The sequence below is a fragment of the Opisthocomus hoazin genome, chromosome 4 (genome assembly GCF_030867145.1).
Source record: "Opisthocomus hoazin isolate bOpiHoa1 chromosome 4, bOpiHoa1.hap1, whole genome shotgun sequence".
Taxonomy (NCBI): Eukaryota; Metazoa; Chordata; class Aves; order Opisthocomiformes; family Opisthocomidae; genus Opisthocomus; species Opisthocomus hoazin.
Window position 1 is genome coordinate 41,939,927 of NC_134417.1, and position 21,799 is coordinate 41,961,725.

General features: G+C 42.3%; 1 protein-coding gene across 3 annotated transcripts in view; it reads left to right on the forward strand.

Annotated features, from left to right (window-relative positions):
- The first annotated feature begins 4,217 nt into the window (after positions 1-4,217).
- DCLK3 (doublecortin like kinase 3) overlaps positions 4,218-21,799 on the forward strand; it is a 28,485-nt gene continuing 10,903 nt past the window's right edge. For all 3 annotated transcript variants that reach the window (XM_075418702.1, XM_075418703.1, XM_075418704.1), the window contains exons 1-2: positions 4,218-4,357; positions 16,691-18,579. In XM_075418702.1, coding sequence (XP_075274817.1) covers positions 4,288-4,357; positions 16,691-18,579 — 1,959 coding nt within the window. In that variant the 5' untranslated portion in view covers positions 4,218-4,287. The remainder of the gene's footprint in view (positions 4,358-16,690; positions 18,580-21,799) is intronic.

Here is a 21,799-nt window from a genome sequence, read left to right on the forward strand (position 1 = left end):
GCTGAACCCCTGTGTGCCTGTGTTCCTTCTGTGTCACACATGCTTCTTACGTGGAGGCTGAGGCAGCCACCAGAAACTCTGCTGTCGTCGGCACTGCGAAAGCATGGGGAAGCAACAAGTCCTCTCCCGGGGAAGAAAGGGAAAGGTGATACTGCAAGCAAGCAGAAAGCAATGGTGATAGTGCCCTGTTTGCTGTCTGAATTTTAACTGCAGTGGAGTGTATTCAAGAGTGAGGAGGAAAATACAGACTCTTTATTCATCTTTCCTAAGAATTATAAGCATTATTAGTTAGACTGGACCTTGTGCAAGAGACAGTTTTCAAGTGTTCTTAATGAGGGCACAGAAGATGGGATGTTTCTTCCGATGATGCAAAAGCCCACATTTTATATGATTTGTGAGGTTTCTCAGATCAAATCTGCAGTTTTCAAATTCTTGTTTCTCCCACCAACCATAAGCCAGGACATTGTTTCTGTGACAAGTCCTTATTTCAAATTATAAGCTTTAACTTAAGTGAGAAATAATTTAAGAAAGATCTACAGTCATATTCCACAGAAGACTGACTGCAGTATCTCAGTAAGCGCCTCCCTTTTGCTTGTATGAACACAACAGGCTGTGGTCACGTTTCCCACAGACGCACAGAGGCTGGGCAACTTGAGTCCAGTCCACCTACTCCTGGAAACAGAAATACTTTCCCTCTTCCAGCTTTTTCATTCAATACGCAAGTGAGGAACTGAATTCAGTCATCAAGCCCAGCTGCTGAACATGGGGAGAGAAACATATATTGCCAATCAAGTTACCTGAAGAGGTGCCCAGAAAATCAGTGATGCCTCTCTTGCCTTGTCAGTAGCAGCTGCCTTGCTCTGGCAGCACTCAGAAGTCAGACATGTTCATCAGTACTGACCTGTGTTAGATTAAATGACCTTGAGGTAAAAGACAGTGTCAGACTGGCACCGTTAATTCTGGTTTTGTGATCTGTTTTTCCCACCCATCTTTGTTTTTTCCGGCAGTATTCCATTTATACAGTAAAAATACAGACATGATTAGTAAGTATAAACTGCCTGTTTCCAAACACTATGAATTGCGCCATTTAAAAATGTATCTGTACAAACACTGTCTCATGCTGTCTGAAGCTAAATTCTCTGTTGCTGGAGCCATTAGTGGCAACGAAAATCAGTGTCTCCCGTAAGCTAAGGTTCCTCTTCATTTGACGTGAGGCATTAAATATGCTGATATGTAGCAAGTAGAGGTATTCACAGCAAGGAGAATGTTTAGCACTCCTGAGCAAGGAAGGGAGCGTATTTCTAAAGCTATACTGTCAAACAGGGAATTCGGCTTCTTAAAAATCTACAAGGAGCTTATGTATAAGCATAGGTGTCTGAATACCTAAGGTACTCTCAATAAATGTATCCGGCATCAAATATTGTAATAATAATGGTAAATATTGAGGCACAGAAAGTCAGACAGTTTGGGTTCTGTTTCTATTTATTTCTATTTCTGTGACTTGCTATGTGACCCCCATTGCGTCTCCGTGCCTCAATCTTCTCACTTCTAATATGCATTTAAGATAATAAAATAAAATAGGGTTTCTGTACATTAACTGTTTTTCTTCAGCTCTAGGTTTTGGTCAGTCACTGTTAATGAAGTTCCTATGTGCCTTACATCATTGTGTGAGATTTCACTGAATGTTAATGAGTTTTGAGGTACTTGTATGAAAGGCATTATTAGTCTATAAAATGTCTCCTTCGAGAAGTGTCTAATGACAATCATGCCATTCTGCGACTCTTCCTAGAAGGCAAGAGTCATAATCCTGTACGTATTAGTTTCTGACAGGTAAAGCTCAAATCTGGAGTGTCAGGGGATGTCAGGTGGTCACAATTTCTACTCATTTGATACCAATGAATCTCTCTTAAAATAATACATTAAGTAGTTTCTAAAACAAGTCATTGAGAATTATCCCACATAATCAAAATGTTGCCATTTATAATATACCTATTATCAATGCCCTTTTCCACTGCAGCTTCTAATTATCTGAATTTGACACTGATTAAGTATATTCATGACTTCGAAACCGAAATAAGGCAGCATGTTACAGGAAGATAAGACAACTTACTTTGGTGAAACTACAGTGCTTTTTTTCTAAATAGGCCCTTTAAAGAGAAAGTTAATTCTGGAAGGACGTACAGAATTATGTTCATTATCATTACTCTTGGTTAGGTAATAAGAAGTTGCCAAAGTCTAGCTTTTGCTTTGAGTATCTACTGGTCTGCGCACTGTGGCTGAGGAAGTTTTGGATCATGATCTTTTTTTCTTGATCTTGTGAATTTGTTCAGAGCTGTTGTTGTGTAAATGACAGTAATATCACTGCTCTGGCAAAATGGTACATTGTCTTGGTTCCACTCAGCTATTAGGACTTGGTTTCTGTTGGGACGTTCTTTCTACGTTACTTTTAGTACACATCTAAGGAGTAGCATGGTCGTAAACTTTTTGATTTTTATTTTTTTAAAATTTATTTTTCAGGGTGGAGGGTAAAACCTGTATAGTTCACATGTAGCATTTGTTTTTGAGGTTTTTGGCTTTTTTTTTTGAGGTTTTAATAATGCCTGTCACTTTTGTTATTTTACTGACGGCTTTTGATTTCTTATTGAGGAGGTCTGAAAGATTTTCTTCTGACGTTCTAACAGCTGCTGACTGTAAGCTACTATTACCTTTATTCAGGTTAATTCTTTCATCTTTTGTCCCTTGTATTTCATATACTCAAACCATAGAACATAAGACAGAAATATAGTTTCGAGAGAACTCGGTTTTATTTTCAGTCCTCTGTAAAGGTCAGGTTTGTTGTCTTTATTTTTGCATTAAATACATTGGGTTGCCTTTTTTAAAGGGAGCCATATTAACTGCCGTCTTACAATACAGATATCTTTGCAAAGACGAAATCATCCCTGTTAGTTCTGCCAGGAGCAGGAGTGTCAGGATGCCTGTCATACATGTCTGTATTTCAAGCTCTGTGTCGGCGAGAGCTACTCTACGCTACGTGATGTGACAAAGTTTAATGTGCCCATAGCATCCACGGGCTCCTGAGTCTTTGGAATATCCCAGCACCATGGGGTATTCAGATTCATCTGAAAAGAATATTCACAAGGGTGTATGGTGATAGGACAAGAGGGAACGGCTCTAAACTAAAGGAGGGCAGATTTGGATCAGGTATTAGGAGGAAATTCTTCACCATGAGGGCGGTGAAACACTGGAACATGTTGCCCAGAGAAGCTATGGATGCCCCCTCCCTGGCAGTGTTCAAGGCCAGGGTGGATGGAGCTCTGAGCAACCTGGTCTGGTGGAAGATGTCCCTGCTCACGGCAGGGGGGTTGGAACCAGGTGGTCTTTAAGGTCGCGTCCAACTCAAACCACTCCATGATTCTATGATTCTATTTCCAGAGGAGAAAACACAGCTTCCTTCCGTGTTTTGTGCCAACGATGGCTTAGTCCCATTTCTAATTTGAAGTTGTCCAACTTCAGCTTCCAGATGTCGACTCTCTGTTATTCTTTCCCTCTGCAAGACTAAAGGGCCTTTTAATTCCTGGTATTTTCCCCCATGAATGTGCGTGCATGCTGCTATCAAATTGCATCTCCTCCTTAGCATGGTAAGCGGTCTGATTTCTTTTTATACAGTCCTGAAATGAGCTTTGTGGCTTGACTCTCGCATATTTTTGAAACGTGCCTGCACGACTATGCGTGCCAGATGCGTAGCCAGCCTTATTTACAATGCTTCACACTTGCCTTTTTTTAACCCAAGGCAAACCAAACAACCCGCCGAGGCTACTTTGGCAGGTAAGGGGCTGCAACAACAGCGTCGGCCCTTGAGAGCGGGCCTGCCGCGGCTCCTGGCGTCCCGCCACCCCGGGGAGCAGCCGCGGGGACCCGGGGCAGCCGGTGGGCGCCCAGCTGAGGGGGGAACCGGGGACTTATCGGCGGAGAGGGCCGAGCACGACGCCTCTGCTAGCAGCTGCCCGGCGTGGGGCCCGGTGAAAGGCGGGAAGCGGTCGGGCAGCGTGCCCCGCCCCGGGCGGCCGCCTGAGGCGATGGCGGCGGGGAGGCGCCGGGCGGCGGGGCTGCCCCGGGAGGGCCGCCCGCGCCGGGGAGGGTGTGGAGGTGTGACCGCCGGTGCGGCCGTGACGCGGCGCCGCCTTCCCCGCCGGGTCCCCTCCCTCTCGCTGCCCCGGCAGGCGGGAGGCGGCTCGGAGGGACCGCGGTGTGGGCAGCCCGAGGCGAGCCGAGCCGAGCCTCCGCGCCATGCCGGCGGCCGCGCCGACCCCGCTCCACCCCGCGGCGGGCTCCTGCTGCCCCTACGGCCACTGCGCGGGTGAGTGTTCTCTTCCCGGGGGGCAGCCCCGTCGCCGGCCCCGCTGGCCGGCAGGTCGCCAGGCGGGGGGCTCGCTTCGGGAGAAGGGGGGGGTGAGTTGGGGGCGCCGCGCCCCGGCACCGGCAGGCGTGAGGCGGCCCCGCCGGCGGCGAAGCTTCCTCCCCGGGTCCCTGCGTGTCTGTGGGGTTGCGGTGAGCCGGGGAGGGGGGGCGGCTTTCGGTGGCTTCTGGGCTTGACCCTGGGGGCTGGAGTGAAAGGAGCGGTGGGCCTGAGGCGAGGGGTTCGCGAGGGAAGGAAGGAAGGAAGGATTTTAAAAGAGGGGTTCCCGAAGGCGCGAGAGCGGGCTCTGGGGTCCGGACCGTGAGAGCGGCGGTCGCTGCGCTGGATGGCGCGCACGGTGTCAGCTGCGCTGCCAGAAATGTTGGAGGCTCGAAGTAACTTGCGCCCCTGATAGTCGATGGTTCGCTTGGCATGAACGCTGCCCGGGCTGCTCGGAGAGCGCCGGTGCCCCGCGAAAAAGTACGTGTTAAAACAGGCTTCAGGGTGGTGAATTTTCCCTCGGCTGGGAAACGACTGCAGCGGGTTGCGGGCTCAGAGGTCGGGGAGGGCCGCTGGGCCCGACGGGGATGCTGTGGCGCCGGGCAGCCAAAGCTCGGGGGAGAGCGCTGGCCGTGCCCTCCCGTCCCCTGGCTTCCGCAGTTGTAGCGGTTACGTTTCTCCTGTTTAATAACGTAGCAGGTGTTCATAGGAAATCTGTTCCATAACTTTTCACTGTGCAGCGTGATTTTCCGCCTTCCTCAGGGGACGCTGAGTGCGCAACGTCAGCGGGGCCGGACGGGCCGCTGGTTGGAGTTAATGGAACAGTTTTCAGGTTGTGAGACACTCTGTTGGGAAACAACCCCATAAACTGAAACTTCTGCTGTGCTGTGTACTGAGAGGTTTCCTTTTTTGAAAAAAAAAAAACCCCAACCCCTCGCAATAGTGTAACAAAATTCTGGCTTCTTCCTCTGAGCCTTTGGGCTGCTTCCTGCGTTGTGTGAGGGGATAATCTAAGAGCGTATCACCAAATGTCATAGTTCATCGTGTGTGCTTTTGCGTCTAGCTTTACATGGAAATGAAAATACACTTATATGCATGTTTGCATGCAAGTTTGTTTTCCTACCGCCTTGTCTCCTTTTTCTTTACCCCTCCTTTTCCCTCCTGACACTTCTTGTGTTTTTTTGTATGGTCTATATGCAGTTTTGACTCTTTGCAATGTTGAGAAGCTGCACCGAGTCCCAAAACAGTCAGCAAGTGAAACCAAGCTTACAAAACATATTGCAGCTGCTTTATGTAGTAGAAGTGCAGGTATTGTAGCGACTCTGTCATGCTCTTCTGAAGAGGTGGCTGGCTGCATTTTATGTTTCGGGAAGCCATCCTGCAGCTTTCTGGATAAAACCGATCCTGCAAGAGTTAGAGTCTCTTTCTTGTAGTGTAATGGGTGTGGATCTCCTGAAATGGCATGACTCTTTCTGTGAAAATGTTTGTAGGATGTTAGGACACATCACCTGAGAGCTAGCTTCTGGTAAATCTCCATCTGTGGTTCATTAACCTGAATTGGTTAATTGGACTTAAACTGTCAGTGAAGGTGAGATAACTTGGTTTTAACTCAAGATATTGGCAGCTGTTCAAGTCTTTGGATTTGAGCTGTGCTAAAGTTACCTTGCCTTTATTGTTTTTTTATACTCAAGTTAATTAGCTTGGGCATGCTAACCTGAGTTTTGAATGTATCTGGTAGTGTCGCTTTGTATCTGTCTGCACTGCTGCTTTTTCTAGTCATGCTCTGCAGAGCTTCACAATTTTGGCATCTGCGGGACTTTCAGCATGTGGTGACTAAGGGAAGTTGCGTGGGATTCATTTCCCCATTTCTAAGATTACTTAGCTTAGTTTGTTTTCTGCAGAAACATCTATAGTTTTGCAGAAATCGGGGAAGCTAGGGGTCCTTCCTTCTTTTCCGGCAGCTCTAGGGCAAATTGAATTGGTTTCTGTCACTGCTTTTCCTCTTTTCCTTTGACTTGATGGTTCCTAAACATTTAACAACATGTGAAATCAGTGTTATTTATATTTGCAAGGGAATCTATTTAGCATCAGAACATTATGGTGACTTTAGCAGTCTCAGTTAGATCTGATCCAGATCTTGCTGAAGGTAATGTGAATCTTTTAATTAGCTTCAGTGCAACTGGGATCAGAGCTGAAAATGTAGTAGTTGAAAGAGGTGAATGACACTTCTCTTCATAACAGTATACTGTTTTCCAGGTTTTTCTCATTTTGAGGGTATGGGGTCTGTCCCTTTGGAGTGTTCATCGGATACTGGAAGCAATGAAAAAATGGAGGGGGAGCTACTGCCTCAATTTGTTCTAAAGTAAATTTTGAATTTTGGTAGTGCAAATTGTTTGTATTACCTAGCAGTAGTTTGCTGTCACTGCAAAGGAAAGTCAGGCGTGTTTACCATCTTCCATTTGTTGTTAGTTTAGTTTACTCAATCTAATTATTATTAAGAATGCAAAACAATTATTTATGTCATGTATTCTTAGGAGAAGCTCTCAATAATCATTCTGAAAACACCATCTCCCACTCAATCAGTATTGCTAGCCAGCAAATATATGCCAATTTTTTAGTTTTCTTGTCACCCCAAATAATGTAGTTAATGGAAATGCTGAGAAATGTCTGGTGGTGTGGAAATCCTGATCTTTCTGCTTGTCATCATGCTTTTAAGTCTAATTAGTACTGGCTTAAAGTTTTCCCTGAGAAACCTATTTTCTTTTATAAGTTCTGCAAAACAATTTATTTTGCAATGTTGACTTTAATATATGAGTCTCTTCTGAAAAAAGTGGCTCTGTAATAATGAGGTTGGGAATTCTACATTTATATGAGAGTTAACCTTTCTCAAATGTGCTAAATTTCCAAAGAAAACTTTTTTGTAATTGCCCCTTTTGCAAACCAGATGGAGAATCAGACTATGGCTGGGTCTTTCCTTTAGTTATGCAACAAGGTTATTGGTAATAAAGGATCTGGAAGCCTAATTAAACCCTTAGTGACAGGTCTGCAAGCCCTCTTATTTTTACTGGGTTTGCTCAGTTGCAACGGATTAGTCATCAAGTTGAGATTTAGGAAGCAATGCAAATAAAATCTCTCACAAGAAGAAACAGAATCCTGCTCCTTTGACTGAGGCAATGTTGGCTAACAGGATTAAAAAGCAGTGAAAGCTTACTTTGTGATGAAACATGAATAATTAATTTGAAATATATGGTAGTTCAGGAGTCAAGAGCATCAACATGAAAGTGAAACTCGCTGTACACTGAGCCATGAGAAACACATGGTGGGCTTTGCCAGATGGATCCTGGCAAATATTGCAGTTGTGTAAGATGTTTTTGTTTACCTCTGTCAGTTCTGTCCCTCTCCTGAAAGATTCTTGATGGAAGGTCCTGGACTGCAGAGCTCACTTCCCTGGTTACCAGGGCAGACCCCGAAGCTGTCAAACTGCAGAAAGCAGCCATGGCTGTTCCCAATAAAATACACAGCCTGTCATCTTTGGAAGAAATGAAATAAATGAGCAGTTTCATAATAATCTTTTTTGGGTTTATGCAGGGTAAAAAATTAAACTGAGCCTCACACCTCCAAAGGCACTGATTCATTTCACGTGCAGTCTTACATTTCACTCAGTCTTTACAGATTATGCATCTGTATACTTCTTTGAAGGGCTTTCTTTATGTGCGCTTTTTAATTTGCCACCCTTAAAATGTCAGAAAGAAGATAATGGAAGTGGGGTTTTGCTCTAAAAAAAATTTTTAAAAAGTAAAAATGATGGTACTCGTGACTCATTACCAGACTACATATCTTTACCTTCATCTGCTGCTCTGGGAGTGATTCAGCTCAGTTTAACACTAACACATGGCAATAGCCATCTGTGTTTGCTGTAAATATTTTATTTTTTTAATTACAAATGGCTTGATTTAGAAAATCTTAAACTGTAGAATGGGGTGGCTGTGGGCCTGCAGCGGAAGGAGGTGAGTGCCTGGGAAGGTAGCTTTTGCCCAACCACTGTTGCCAGGTTGGAAAAGAGAACGTAACACTGAGAGGGCAAACCAGGCTGCCCTGCAGCAGTCTGGATCCTGGTGCTCCATGCTGGGGGGAGCTGGACAGGAGTGGGGCAGGGTAGGCTGCAAAGGGGCTCCTATCATTTAGCGAAGGAAAAGGCGTGGGGGGTGGAAGAGGCGAGGAAAACCCCGAGTTTATCCTCTTTGAAGAGAAAGAAGGAAAGGTGGCTGCTAAATGTCATTTATCCCTCGTGGTTTTCACACAGTAAACACAGTCACATGTTGCTACATGCTGAGCCTCCTACATGCATTTGGCTGTGGGATGGCACCCACACTGGGGCTGGGGGTGACACAGAGGCATCAGCCGTGCTCAGAGTGGAAAAATCCAGAGCTCATCTAGCCGTAGCGAGGGATCGAGTGTGGGCATCCCTCAGACTCCCTCCCTCAGCTGAAGTCCAGCCAGCTGCAAGGTTTTCCACCCAGGCAGTCCCTCCAGACGGTCCTTCCAGTCCTAGGAGCTCCTTCGCTACAAAATGGAACTTTATCTGGCTACTGTCTTAAAAGACAATAAAAAAAGTTTATATAAAATACATTAGCAACAAAAGGAGGGTTAAGGAGAATCTCCATCCCTTATTGGATGTGAGGAGAAACACAGTGACAAAGGAAGAGGAAAAGGCTGAGGTACTTAACTGGAAGTGAAAAAAGTGAGTGAGAGGAATGCGCAGGGAGAAGGGAGTAGAGTCCCTCCTTTTTTTCGAGAGTGAAAGACTGGGGAGGAATGAGAATGGGCGTTTATGGGGCTGAAAGATTTGGACGTCTCTAGTTTCCAGTTTGCATGACATAATAGATGTTTATTCTTAAAATAAAAAGCACATGTATTGAAGATACGGTGTATGATGCAAAGTTTAGAAGTTTTCTTGCCTGCCCTTATGAGGGCAGGGAGTGGGTACAAATATGTGCACCTCCTGTACTCTTGTACTCTAGGAGTAGGCACTAAGGATGTATTTTTTGCCCACAGCTGACACTTTGGCACTCACTTAATGAGACCAGACATATTTGGCCGGGAGAAACTTTAGTTCTGTTGGTGACGTGTGGGACAGAAGGAACCCAATTTGACACGCAACTGAGTTTGCAGGGCCGACAGTTAAAGGAAAAATAATATTGCATGTGAATTTAAGCATGCTTGATGTGAAAGTGTGAAAGATAATGAACTTGGAATCCTATCATACTAATTTTATAGGATCTTTTAGGACTAAAACTGTGTATTTATGAGATAAAGATATTATTCTGGATTTTTTTCCTTTTTGTAGATGAACCCAAATTAGTTTTTCTTCGGTGAGCTTAGAGTACTGCCTGAGCTACTGGGTGAATTTAGTTTTTTACAGATTGGGTTAGAGTGGGTCAGTAATGTATCTCCATTACACTAGTGCAAACTGGACATGGATGTGCTGGCATGCGTATGACTGGAGATGCCTGTCAGGGTGGCAGAAATGATGTTACAGAAGTTAAACTGATTCCCCCCCCCTTTTTTTTTTTCATTGTGACAGTATTAAATCCGTTCTTGAAATATTCCAGCTGATAAATGGTATTTGTAATATTGAACATGGTTTTGTTTTCCTTCTACACCAGTAGGTAATGTAGATAAGAATTCATGCAAATACCGCGATGAGGGTTTTTTTTGTGTAATTGGATAAAATACATTTTAGTCTTCTAAAAATACTTCATTTGTACTTACTTTATTTTGTTTAGCAAACCATGGTTATAATACCGTATGATTTACAGTAATATCTTATTGCATAGTATATTTTATAACTGCCTTACCATCAAATGTATTCTGAACACATATGATTTTTTCAATGTATTTGTTCAAGGTATTAAAAAATGTATTTCTATAAGGCCAGGTACTTATAATCTAACATTATTCAGATTACAAAGTCAAGCCTTTATGACTATTGATTATCAGTACTGTCCCCCCAACTCCTGCTCTGTGCATTAAGAGATAAACATTAATTACGCTATGAGATGCTGCTTTTTTTGCCCCAGGGTCTCTGGCTCCATCAGTGCATATGATGGACAAAGCTTACCTAATGAGCATCTACTTACTGTTTACCCTGGCTGTTCATGCATTTCTACTGCACTCTTTTTGAACCCTGCTGTTAATACAGGCTTATTAACTTGTGGGCTTTTCTGTTGTGGTTATTGCTACAGCAACAAACATGGAATAGCATCTCAGTGATACCTGTAAAGAGAGGCCGTGAACTGCATTCAGTGGGAGTTAACGGGCAAAAAATAAGGTCAAAAGTACTTGAATGTGGGGAAGAATGCAATGTGAGATGCCCAGGTCCTGAATTTTGGGATGATATAGCATTATCTATGTGTTGTGTCATATTACCTTGTGCCTAAAGTACGTCTTCCAGCAGATTCTCTTGCAGTTCTTAGCACTGAGCAGGTTTGTGGTTCAGGTCTCAGGATGTTGTTTTGGCCACCAGCATGCAATCGTCTCTGAGAAATCTAAATAAGTCGTTTGCTTTGAAACTCTATGGAACTGACTGAGAGAAAATCCCGTTCTTCCAGGCTGCACTGCCTTATGCAGAGGAACTATTCTTCCTCTATTCTTTCACTAGCCTTTGACTTGTCTATCTCTGTACATGTTTGTCTGTAGTCTTAGTTTCCTTTGGTAGCAAAATCCCTGTGCTCCACTTTTTCTTCCAGTGTTGCTTCTGACAAGCCATTTCCAGTCTCCTTGGTTTCCCTTACTGACTCAGTCTCGGTGTTTGAAGCCCAACCACCTTTACTCAATCTCAAAATTTTGATTCAACTATTCAACTTCCACTTTTTCTTATCAACATTACTGTCTCAACCTGATAGCTGATGGGGTTTTTGAAAGCGGCCAGACGCTGACTTCCCACCAAAATGGCTTGCATCATAGCTCCGAAAGGCCAATTTTCAGATGTTTCTTTCCTTCATGATCTGCTCTGTCTGAATTAAACAGCTTCTACACAGAGGAGCACCGTGGGATTGCCAAGAGGACGGAGACACAAATTGTCTTCTCAGTTCTGGTGCCTGACCCTCCTCTATCACTTACTAAAGTAGCTACAGGGGAAAGGATATTCCTGAAGCTTGGCTTGAAGCATGCTGGGGTCCTTAAGGCCCACCATACCTCTGAGCTGTGTGAGCCTTTGGAGCTTGCTCAGGCTGGAATTGGCAGGGACTGTCCTGCTACATTTGACACTGTCTCGATCCAGTCCTTGTGAAATTTGACTTTCTTTTTCTGCTCAGGATTTTGTTTGGACAGAACTGGCACAGTGTGACTGACTTTTGTTGTTGCTGAAATAATCACCAGTCCTGACTCAAACAAAATCTCTACCCTGAAAAGCTGTAAAGGATGGCAGGGAGGCAAGGATGAGCAAGAAGGAAGAAAAAAGAGGGTGCTACAGCTATAGCTCTTTAAAGAAAAATTCACTAGGAGTGTTTCCGACAGTGGGGCTGTAAATAATGCCCATGTAAAATTTACTTGCTGTAAAAGGATGCCTGTGATCATATTTTGTTTCCGTGTAAGTAATTTAGTACATTGAGACTTGTCATGCTACGACTTCAGTCTTGGGCACTAACAGTGTACACTAGCCCTGAAAGTTGCAAAATTTAATAATTTACAACAAGAAGAGGAGATCAAGGTGGCACACTTCTAGAGGACTCCGATTGCATCCTGGAGCTGACCGGTGATGCACACTGGTAACTTGTGTGAACTACATACTTGGCTGCTCAGAGTTAAAGGCCAGAGAGATTCCTCACCCTCAAGTATTTTAAGATATTTGTTGATACTTTGACAGGAATTAAATATTCTGGGTTCCAATTAAGATTAATTTTTTCCCCTATGGTCTTTATTTTACATGCCCCAGAAATTGCTGGGGTTTAAGGAAAAAACACATTTGTAGTGCCATACTTGCCCTTCCCATTTGATGCAGTATTTTTTTTATGCTTTACTGAGACAAATATATCAAAACGACTCCCAGATATGCAGTTTCGGTCACGTGCAGCTTTAATTGCGTGAAGAATGCTGCTAATGTTTTGGGGAGTTTTCACATTTGCTTTTTGATCCAAGGCCCTCTAAAGAAATTGCAGAGCTTAAATAGCACCATCTTATTCACAGAAAACAATGCCATGACTAGATCCCATTTCAGTGTTGCCTGCTATTGTAAATTGTGTTGTAATACTCCTTGTAAAAAATGAATTCCACTGCAACCTGTGACTTGATAGCAGAACTAGCTGCTGGGTAAGCCATTCAGTTAATTACTGAAACTGTGATCTCAAGCAGGAGAACCAAGAAGGAATGCAAGATGAGTGGAAATATTTTAATTAATGAACAAAAACTTTTATAGGCTGGTTAAGGGAAGGGATAAGTTTTGAAGGACAAATGGCAGCAATACATTTTTAATTTCAAGAATAGGTGACCTCTGGCAAACCCCGTTACTCTGCTGTTGTAGGGGTGTAGCCAGGCAATTCCTTGAAATATAGATTGGTTGAAGCTCTGTATGCACACCTTATTCAGAGCTTAAGTCTTCTGAATTCAATTTATTTTACTCCAGGTCCTGAGAATGAGCCAAAACTCTACAAGGAAAGGTCTTCTAGAGGAATTTTTGTGGTTTCCCCCTATGCCTTCCCCTCCTCCCAGGAGGATTGACTGTGACTATCAAAAATGGTTTGTGAATTGGCTTTTAAAAATGAACCACAGAAGCTGTCCCTGCAGCAATCATTTTCTCTTCAGGGAGCGCATGTGCTCTGGTCAGTAGGTGCTTAACTTCTTTTTCCTGCTACCTGTTTGAGCGCCCAAATCCCTGTTTGTCTAATCCTTCGTGCTTCTCTAGGGATTTGGTGTGATGGTTTGCCCTACCAGACCACCATGTCTTCATCATCTGGAGCTCTGTATCGCTTTGTGAGTCCCAGTTTTCTTTTCTCTGTGCCCACGTGTGCAGCTTAGGTGGCACGCATGGTGCACTTGAGCAGCTGTGCTGCCTCACCCCTGCCCTTCCTCAGCAGCCTCCTCAGCCATGCCGCTCCCCAACAGTTTTGTGCCTTCTTAATCTTTTGCATCATCCTATATATTGATACTTGGTGATACAAAAGCATATATAGATAGATGAGTATATGGATAAAAATAGATGCATGCATCCATCGATATTAGCATTTATGAGAAATATGTATATTTGATAACTGTTAGATCTCAGTAAGTAAAAGAAAAAACACATTTTGTTTTCTGATGTACAATTTGCCAGTGCTCACACTCATAGAAGTATGTTTCTGATCCCACCTCCCTCTTCCTCCCTCTCCCACTTGTGTATAAATACGGAAACAAGATTTTGAAGCAATATGAACTGTAGCTGTAGGATTTGTGTGTATGTGTGACCTTTGAAGGCTTTCTAGAAATACTTGTTACTGCTTTAAGTGTGTGCACTTTTCTGACAGATTGAGGCTTGCTTCATGTGTATCAATTAAAATAAATATAGCATAACTGGAAAATAACAGAAATTATGACTGAATTAGTTGTAGCAGGCAATTGAGATGAATTTTTTATTTTATGTAATACATAGTCATTGTAACCACCACTTTTACAAAATTTGACACTTTTCCCTTTTCTCAGAAAACATTAGGAGATTGCTTCATGCATTGATTTAAGCATTCGCGTAGCTTCCTTTTTCATATTAGAAAAATACACAATATTATTCTTATTCCTGAAATGATTATATATTAACTTGTGGCTTGTGTCAAACTTTTTTTGGCTAGCAATTAAGCCAGTTTAAAAAGCACAAAAACACATTCCTGGATTGTTCTTAATAATTACATAAAACTGCTCTTATTCCATTAGTTGTAGAAGTAAAAAATAAGCTTGGTTTCTGTTTAAAGCTTAGCCAATTTAGTGAAGAAAGGAAGCAATATTAATGTTTGGGTAATTGAAACAATCAACATTGGAGCCAGGCACTTAAAATGAATGGTTTGTAGAAAGGTGTGATAATAGCAGCATAGCTGGGAGAAACATAATATGTGGGAGAAGTCATTATTAGTGCAGTATTGTTTTTATGCTCTACCAAGATTATAAGCAGTGAAAATGCCACATGCTGTTCCCATGAGCAAAGTAATGCTTTGATGACAGTGGGTACTCAAGAACAATTGTTAATCAACATTTGTTGATTAAATTCAGAGCTTCAGCAGTTCCTGGTAACCAACATGTTCTGGAGTTGATTTAGATTTCAGAGAACAATTATTACATCTGTGTTGTTTTTTTTTTCTTTTTCCCGATCATAGTAGGCTTTATTCTGAGTGGAACATAAATATCTGATTGCTGAAAAATCACTAGCGCATATGTAGTCATCTTCTGATAACAAGCGATCATCCTTAAAAAGCAGAATGAAGACAGAAATAACGTGTACAACCACCAAGCATTAGTCACACGTAGCTCTTATATAATGCTTACGTCCTCAGTGAGCGTGCTGGCAGCTGGGCTTCTGTGTAATATTCATTTGGAGAAGTATCTGTCTCATTTGGCAGAGAAAGAAGAAGCCGCCAAGAGTTAAGGGGCGTGCTGGGGGGCAAACGACACTTAGCTGGTGAGAGTATTACAACTAAGAAGTGTCCATCATCGTATGTCGAACAAAGCCAGCAGCAGACTGGAGGTCTGTAGCAGTGTCTCCTCGTGTGCTTTCCGCACCCAGCCCCTGGCGTTTTGAATACGCTATTTTTGAGGCAGAGCGAGTGAATGCTGCAACATTTGCTGTGGTTTTCCCTTTTGTTTGTTGTTCCAGGTGAGGAGGTGTATTTCCTTTTCGCTCTATTATGCCTTGATGAAAAGGACAAATAAAAAAAAATACATAGCTTGAGATACTGAAAATGGCTTTTCAGCAGTTGAAAACCAAAATGTAGTAGGCTTGAGCTTGCCAGAACTCTTGAGCATATCTGTGTTAACCATAGCACCAAGACGAACGTTCATATGCGCAGATTTTCCTTTGTGAATTTGCCCACTGCACTGTGTAATCATAGTAATGTATGAAAATGGGTGAGATTCTCTGGGAGATAAGCCATTTGTGTGTGGGAATTTCTTTGTAATGGTTCAGTAATCATTCTGGCTGCTTTCTTTTGTCTTCTCCTGTTCATACATATTGAAAGTTTGTTCCTAACTGAACTGCAAGACTATTACACGGAATTGGAAGCACTCTGTGATCTCATTCCAAAAGTTTTTCTTGAGGCTGAAAAGAATTGTGTTGTAATTGTTTTAATCTTAATAAGTACAAGAAATCAGAGTACTTCAAGCAGATATTTTTATTCTTAGCTTATTGTGTTTATGGACAGTGACTTATGTTTGTCTATAACCATGTGTTATGTTTTCAGCTCTTCCTTTTCAGAATTACACGTAGTGAATGGTGCTGTTTTCTTTGATTGGTGTTCTAAGATGAGATGTCTGAGGGAAAAGTGTTAATGTCCCTGGAGAATATTCAGGACTTTTGTGATTTTACATAATTTTTAGAATAAAAAAGTCAAACCAAAATACTGGAAAACCGGGACTCCAATTATCAAGACAAGCTAAGATGTCCATTCTTTAGGGAAAAATTAAATTACATTACTATTAAATACACTGTAAAATTATAGCAGAAGTAATGCTGTTTAAAAAGAATCTCATTTACTTTATTATAGAAGTCTAGAAACTAAATGAATGGTCCAGGGAAAGTGGAGATAATTATAAGAATATAAGATTGCACACATATAGCCATATGGCAGCAATTTTAAACCAGAAGTAATTAGTTTCTTTTACTTCATGCAATGTAATTGTGGAACTTATTGCCACAGGGTTTATAGAGGCCAAAACTGTAACTGGGTACAGAAAGGAATGGAGTGAGTTCTTGGTAGGTAGATTCATAAGAGAACGCTAAACAACCTGGATGCAGTCCTAGCACAAGTAAGCCCATTTTTTGGGGGGGATTTCTGGAAGACGGGAGTATTTAGGAGAAGGATCCATTTGTTTCCAATATTATTTTTTTAATAGCATTTATCTGTCACAAAGTGTGTTTACATTTTCTCACAAACTTGAAAATGTTTGCAGTTGCACGTGTGTGGAGTTACTCCTTGGTGGTGGGTAAAGTCCTTTATAAGCATTGAATGCACCTACTCTTACTCTCTGAGGTCACATACATTGATGTGTAGAAAACTATTACTTGGCAAGATCTCATGATACGAATTGAATAATATGCCTGCTCTTTGTTTCCTGTAGGATGCCGAGGCTTGTTTGACCACTCATCACACAATGTAAGCTCAAAAGTAAGAGAGAGGAAACTACAAGGGACGTGTCCTCCTGTTGGCCGTGGAAACTATGGAAAACCATGTTTGAGTGAAAGCAGTCATAGGTCCCCATTTTTTAATCCCCGTAATGGTTTTCACACGATCCATTCAGAGCATAGTCCTGTGAAGCCAAGGATTATTACAGTGGTGAAACCTGGTGGACACACACTCAGAAGGATAACCCTGCTTCTCAACAGGAGATCGGTTCAGACCTTTGAACAGCTGATGGCTGACATTTCAGAAGCTCTGGGATTTCCACGCTGGAAGAATGACCGTGTGAGAAAGCTTTACAATCTGAGAGGCAGAGAAATCCGAAACGTTTCTGACTTCTTCAGGGAAGGTGATGCATTTATAGCTATGGGGAGGGAGCCCCTCACTTTGAAGAATCTGGAGGTGGTATTACAAGAACTTTATCCTGAAAATCCTTATGCTGCCAGTGCTGCCATTCAGCAGAATGAGGAGCAGTCCCAAAAACTGAAGAGCAGGCTCTATGACAAGGCTTCAAAAGTGGACAGTGGCTTTGATGAGACAGAAATTATGAAGAACTGCAGTGATGGTATGTCTCCCAAATTAGTAGCTGGACATAAAGGAAAAAGTGAAGCCAAGCCAAAGCAAGAGGAAAAAATGAAAACAAAAAAAAAGTGGACCAGAGAGAGCTGGGGTGGTGAGCAAGGAGTGAAACCTTCTAGAAAACCCCGGGAAAGTGAGAGATACCTTAACCATGAGAGAACTCCTGAGGAGGGACTAGAAAAGAGTTCAGGGGAGGTGGTGATGTGTGAGAAGTGTGAACAGGAAAGGCAGGCCAGACAAAAGTTACAAAGGGAAAGGTGGGCTGGGGCCTCATTTGAGAGCAGAGACCTGAGCACAGGTGTGTGTCAGAGGTACCACGTAGAAAGAAATGCAAAAATCAGGAATTGCCAAAAATCTTCAGAAACTTGTCTGGAAGGTGAGGAAATTGGTTGGAAAGATAATGGCTGTAGGAGGACGTGGAAGCCCCTACACAGGAATGTTAACGAAGGGCTGGAGAAGCAAAAAAGGAGCGTTGAGAAGGAAAGGGATGTGGAGAAACATGAAAACCATGGGAAGGAAGTCGTAAAAATCAAGAAGAATGCTGTAGAAGGGCTGCAGTTAACTCATGAAGCAAAGGAGGAGAATGGAAGTAGCTGCATAATGAACCAAAGTGGCTGGCTAAAGAAGGACTCTCTGAGGGATGCTGAGAAACCATCTAAGATGCATAGGGAGGGCAGAGAGGGACAGAGGGCTAAAGATGAGGGTGCCAGAAGAGAGGGGAATATCACACGCAGAGAGAGTGACATGACGCGACGAGAAAAAAATGCGGAGCGCAGAGTGAATAAAGAAGAAAACAAGGCTCAGGGGTTGGAAAACACAAGCCGGAGGCATGCCATTAAAAACAGAACTGATGTGGAAAAATACTATGAGATTGGCAGAACTATTGGTGATGGGAACTTTGCAGTGGTGAAGGAATGTCGTCACTGTGACTCCAATCAGATCTATGCCATGAAAATTGTTGATAAATCCAAGCTGAAGGGGAAAGAGGAGATGATGGAAAGTGAAATTCTGATCATTAGGAGTCTCTCTCATCCCAATATAGTAAGCTTAATTGAAGTGTATGAGACAGAAGCTGAGATCTACCTAATCCTAGAGTATGTCCCAGGAGGAGACTTATTTGATGCAATCATAGAAAGTGTGAAGTTCACGGAGCATGATGCTGCTGTCATGATCACTGACCTCTGTGAAGCACTGGTTTATATTCACAGCAAGAACATTGTCCACAGGGACCTCAAACCAGAGAATCTTTTGGTAAGTATTGGCAAACACATTGCATATATGCAGGAATTCAATTTATTTTCCTTTTAGTTATGGATCTTTGATTATTTTTAAGCAAATACTGTGCAGAGATAATGCTCTGTGGCTGGACTGCTTGTAAAAATGTTACAATTTTGAAGTGAAATTACCATTACAGTTTATTTCAAGTAGATCTGCTGTGCATTGCAGATAGCAGCGGTTGCAGATAGAAATTCAAATAAAAATGACCTGGCTTTCAGGAGTGGTAAGCATTTTACTGGAAATCAGGCCTGTTACTTAGCATCTGACTTTTAGGTATGCAAGGATGAACTTTTGTGCGTGAAGCATGCACTGAATCATAAGGCATCTTCCTTGGAGACCAAAATTTATAAAAATTTCTAATTTAGTTTATTTGGGGGGCTTTTTGTCCACTGCAGTCACATGTCCTGCAGACTGCTGTGCTAGTCCTCTACTGTAGTGATTTCTATCTTGTGACAATTTATTTTCTTAGGAGCAGAAGTATGATGCAGTTGATTGAAATAATCTGACAGTAAAATGTGAGTGTTTCGGTCAAATACAGCACTAAAGTCAGATGAAATACTAACTTCATGCCACAGAGAAGTTCTTTTTTCAATCACGTTTCTGAGGCTACATTCTGTGTATCCAGCACTGAAGTCAATAGAGTTACTCACAAGTGTGAATATGCATAGAAATGTTTGCAGTATGGACACTTCACAAGACACCCATTGTAGAACTGTAACAGTAGGCAACTCTCCCTGGCTAATCATGTGTTACACTCTTGTACTAGGGTTCCACATTTCCCGATAGATAGATACCAAATATTTGCCAGTCTGTAACAAATCAGATCTGCTGGTGGAAGATCATAGCCAGAAAAAAAGATAATAGACGATTTAGTCCTATGTGCCATTGAGTTCTTGAAGGGAATTAATTTTGGGAAGAAATCGGTGTGAATTTCTGGAGAAAAGCAGCGGTGTAGCCTGTAGGACACGCAGAGGTTGAACAAGGCTGGGCCTGAAGGGTTTGCTCCCAAACCTTTTGACTAACCAATAGCATCTATACTAGGTCTTGCTATGCATCCTGCTTAGTCTGGTGAAAATCCTTGGTATGTGTTCTGTGTGTGAATAAAAGATGGTGAGTGCAAGCGGCTGGTTTGCAGGAAGAAGTAGGCTTGTACGCCCTGCCTTCATGCCTTGTTTTGCCATTAGAACAGAATTTCACTTGGAACTGCAGGGCTGATTTTCCAGAAGCTGATTTTCTGTTATGAACCAGGCTCTGCTCCTTCCTATTTGCTGAAAATAAGCTAGTGCGTGTGAAACACCTGAGACCAGATGCTTCTTTTCCCTCTATAATATGTAATCATTGCAGTGATGCACGTAAGCAGAGAGAGGCAAGATACAGGTCTGTTCTGGTTATTCGCACATTAGTTCTCAGCAAATCATAGCAAATCACTCCAAAACAGAGATTGCTGGGCTGTGGCAAAGTTGTGTAGCACTGAAATAATGTTGCCTGTTCTGACAGTTGGAAAATGTTTTTCAAGCACAGACTGGCGCCCATTTGTTGTATGAGAACAGTGTTACCCAAACACTATGGGAAAGAAAATTGTACCTGTTCCATTTTCACCTTGCTGCTAATTGGCTGTGAACACCTGTATTAGATATCATTTACATAAAGCATCTTTTTGCAAAGGTAGTCTGTTCAACAAGCCAAATGACTTTATAAGCTTTTGATAGTGTTGGATAGCTCACGTGCTATCTAATAAGCATCCCTATAAATACAGGCCATTTGAGCAAGATTCTGGCTTTTCTGACTTTGATATCTAGTGAATTGCAAAATTATTGACACAGGAGAGAGCTGGAAACCTGGTTTAATTATTGGTTTGCTGCACTACTGTTCCTCTTACGGAACTGTCCTCTAGTTACGAACTTCTGTAACAGTCCGCCATCATCCTTTTTGTTTTCCCGCTCCCTCTTTCACTGCTATGTCTGCCCACAGTGATCAGACTCCTTGCAGCATAGCTGTGAGGCAGAAGGGTGGTGACTTGCGCTACAAAAACAAAATCTGTTTGGCAGCTGGTGTCAAGACAGCTGCTGCGACTCCTTCCCATCTGCTGACAGAATCACCTCATTTAGGGCTAGGTGTTTAGCAAGAAAACCTTTGCTACCAAAGATGAGCAATGTGATGTGTTTGGTCCCACAGAAGAAGCCAGTGACTTTTTTAATGCTACCTGGAGGAGCAGAATTTTGTGACAAGATTTTTAGCTAAGGGACTGTTTAATTCTATAGGTGCTAGCATTTCTTAACTTGTGAGTGAGAAATTAATTTCGAAGTGTAGTGGTGTTTTTCCAGCTTATAGCTGTAAAAGACACAAATCACCTTCTTGCCCCCTTTTAGGGGGAAGCTTTTTTTGTGTTTGTGATTGTATACTCATCTCTTTGTACACTTCCCAAACATACTACATACTAATGTGATAATTGTTTAACGCTCAACTTAATAATTAATGTGTTACAGCTTTTTATGTGTTTGAGCTTCCCCCCAAGTTTTCATATATGTATGAGAACTTCAAGTATAGCCTTTCTGTCCTTTAACTTTGCTTTTGTGACACTATTTACATATAAACAAAACACTGTCAGAGGTTTCCCAGTGCATTTGGGTTAAAATTCTGTTTAACCAGTTACCTGTCAAGAGCTTTCAGTATGATAAACCTACATAGGGCATTTGCTGTAAGATTTTTCGTAGAGATTCTTCTAGCTAACAGCAAGGGATGCCTGAAACTCAAACGCATAAGCAATACTTTAGCTCTGTTTCTTTCTAATTACAAAGCATCCTATGGGCTAGCGTGCTGTCATGATGCCTGCAAGAAGAATCTGGGCTACCATAGATATGTACATACAGAGAAATATTAGTGCTATAAATAATCATCTTAAACACCCTGATGGATTTCACAAGGTAGGTAGGAAAACAAACAAGAGCATGAAGTACTGGGAGTCATCAACAGACAGGAGAAAAGGAAAAGATCAATTTATCCCTTATTTGAAGATGAATTTGACTTTGTGTTAGTGTATTACAATCTTCTGGATGTATGACCGGGATAGCTAGAAATTCTCAGATAGCATTCTAATACCCTGCTATGGCATCTGTATTTGAGACAGTAGTGAGCAATTCTGATGGGTCCAAGACTACCAGATACTGTCTTCCCTTGCGCTTGAAGTGCATAA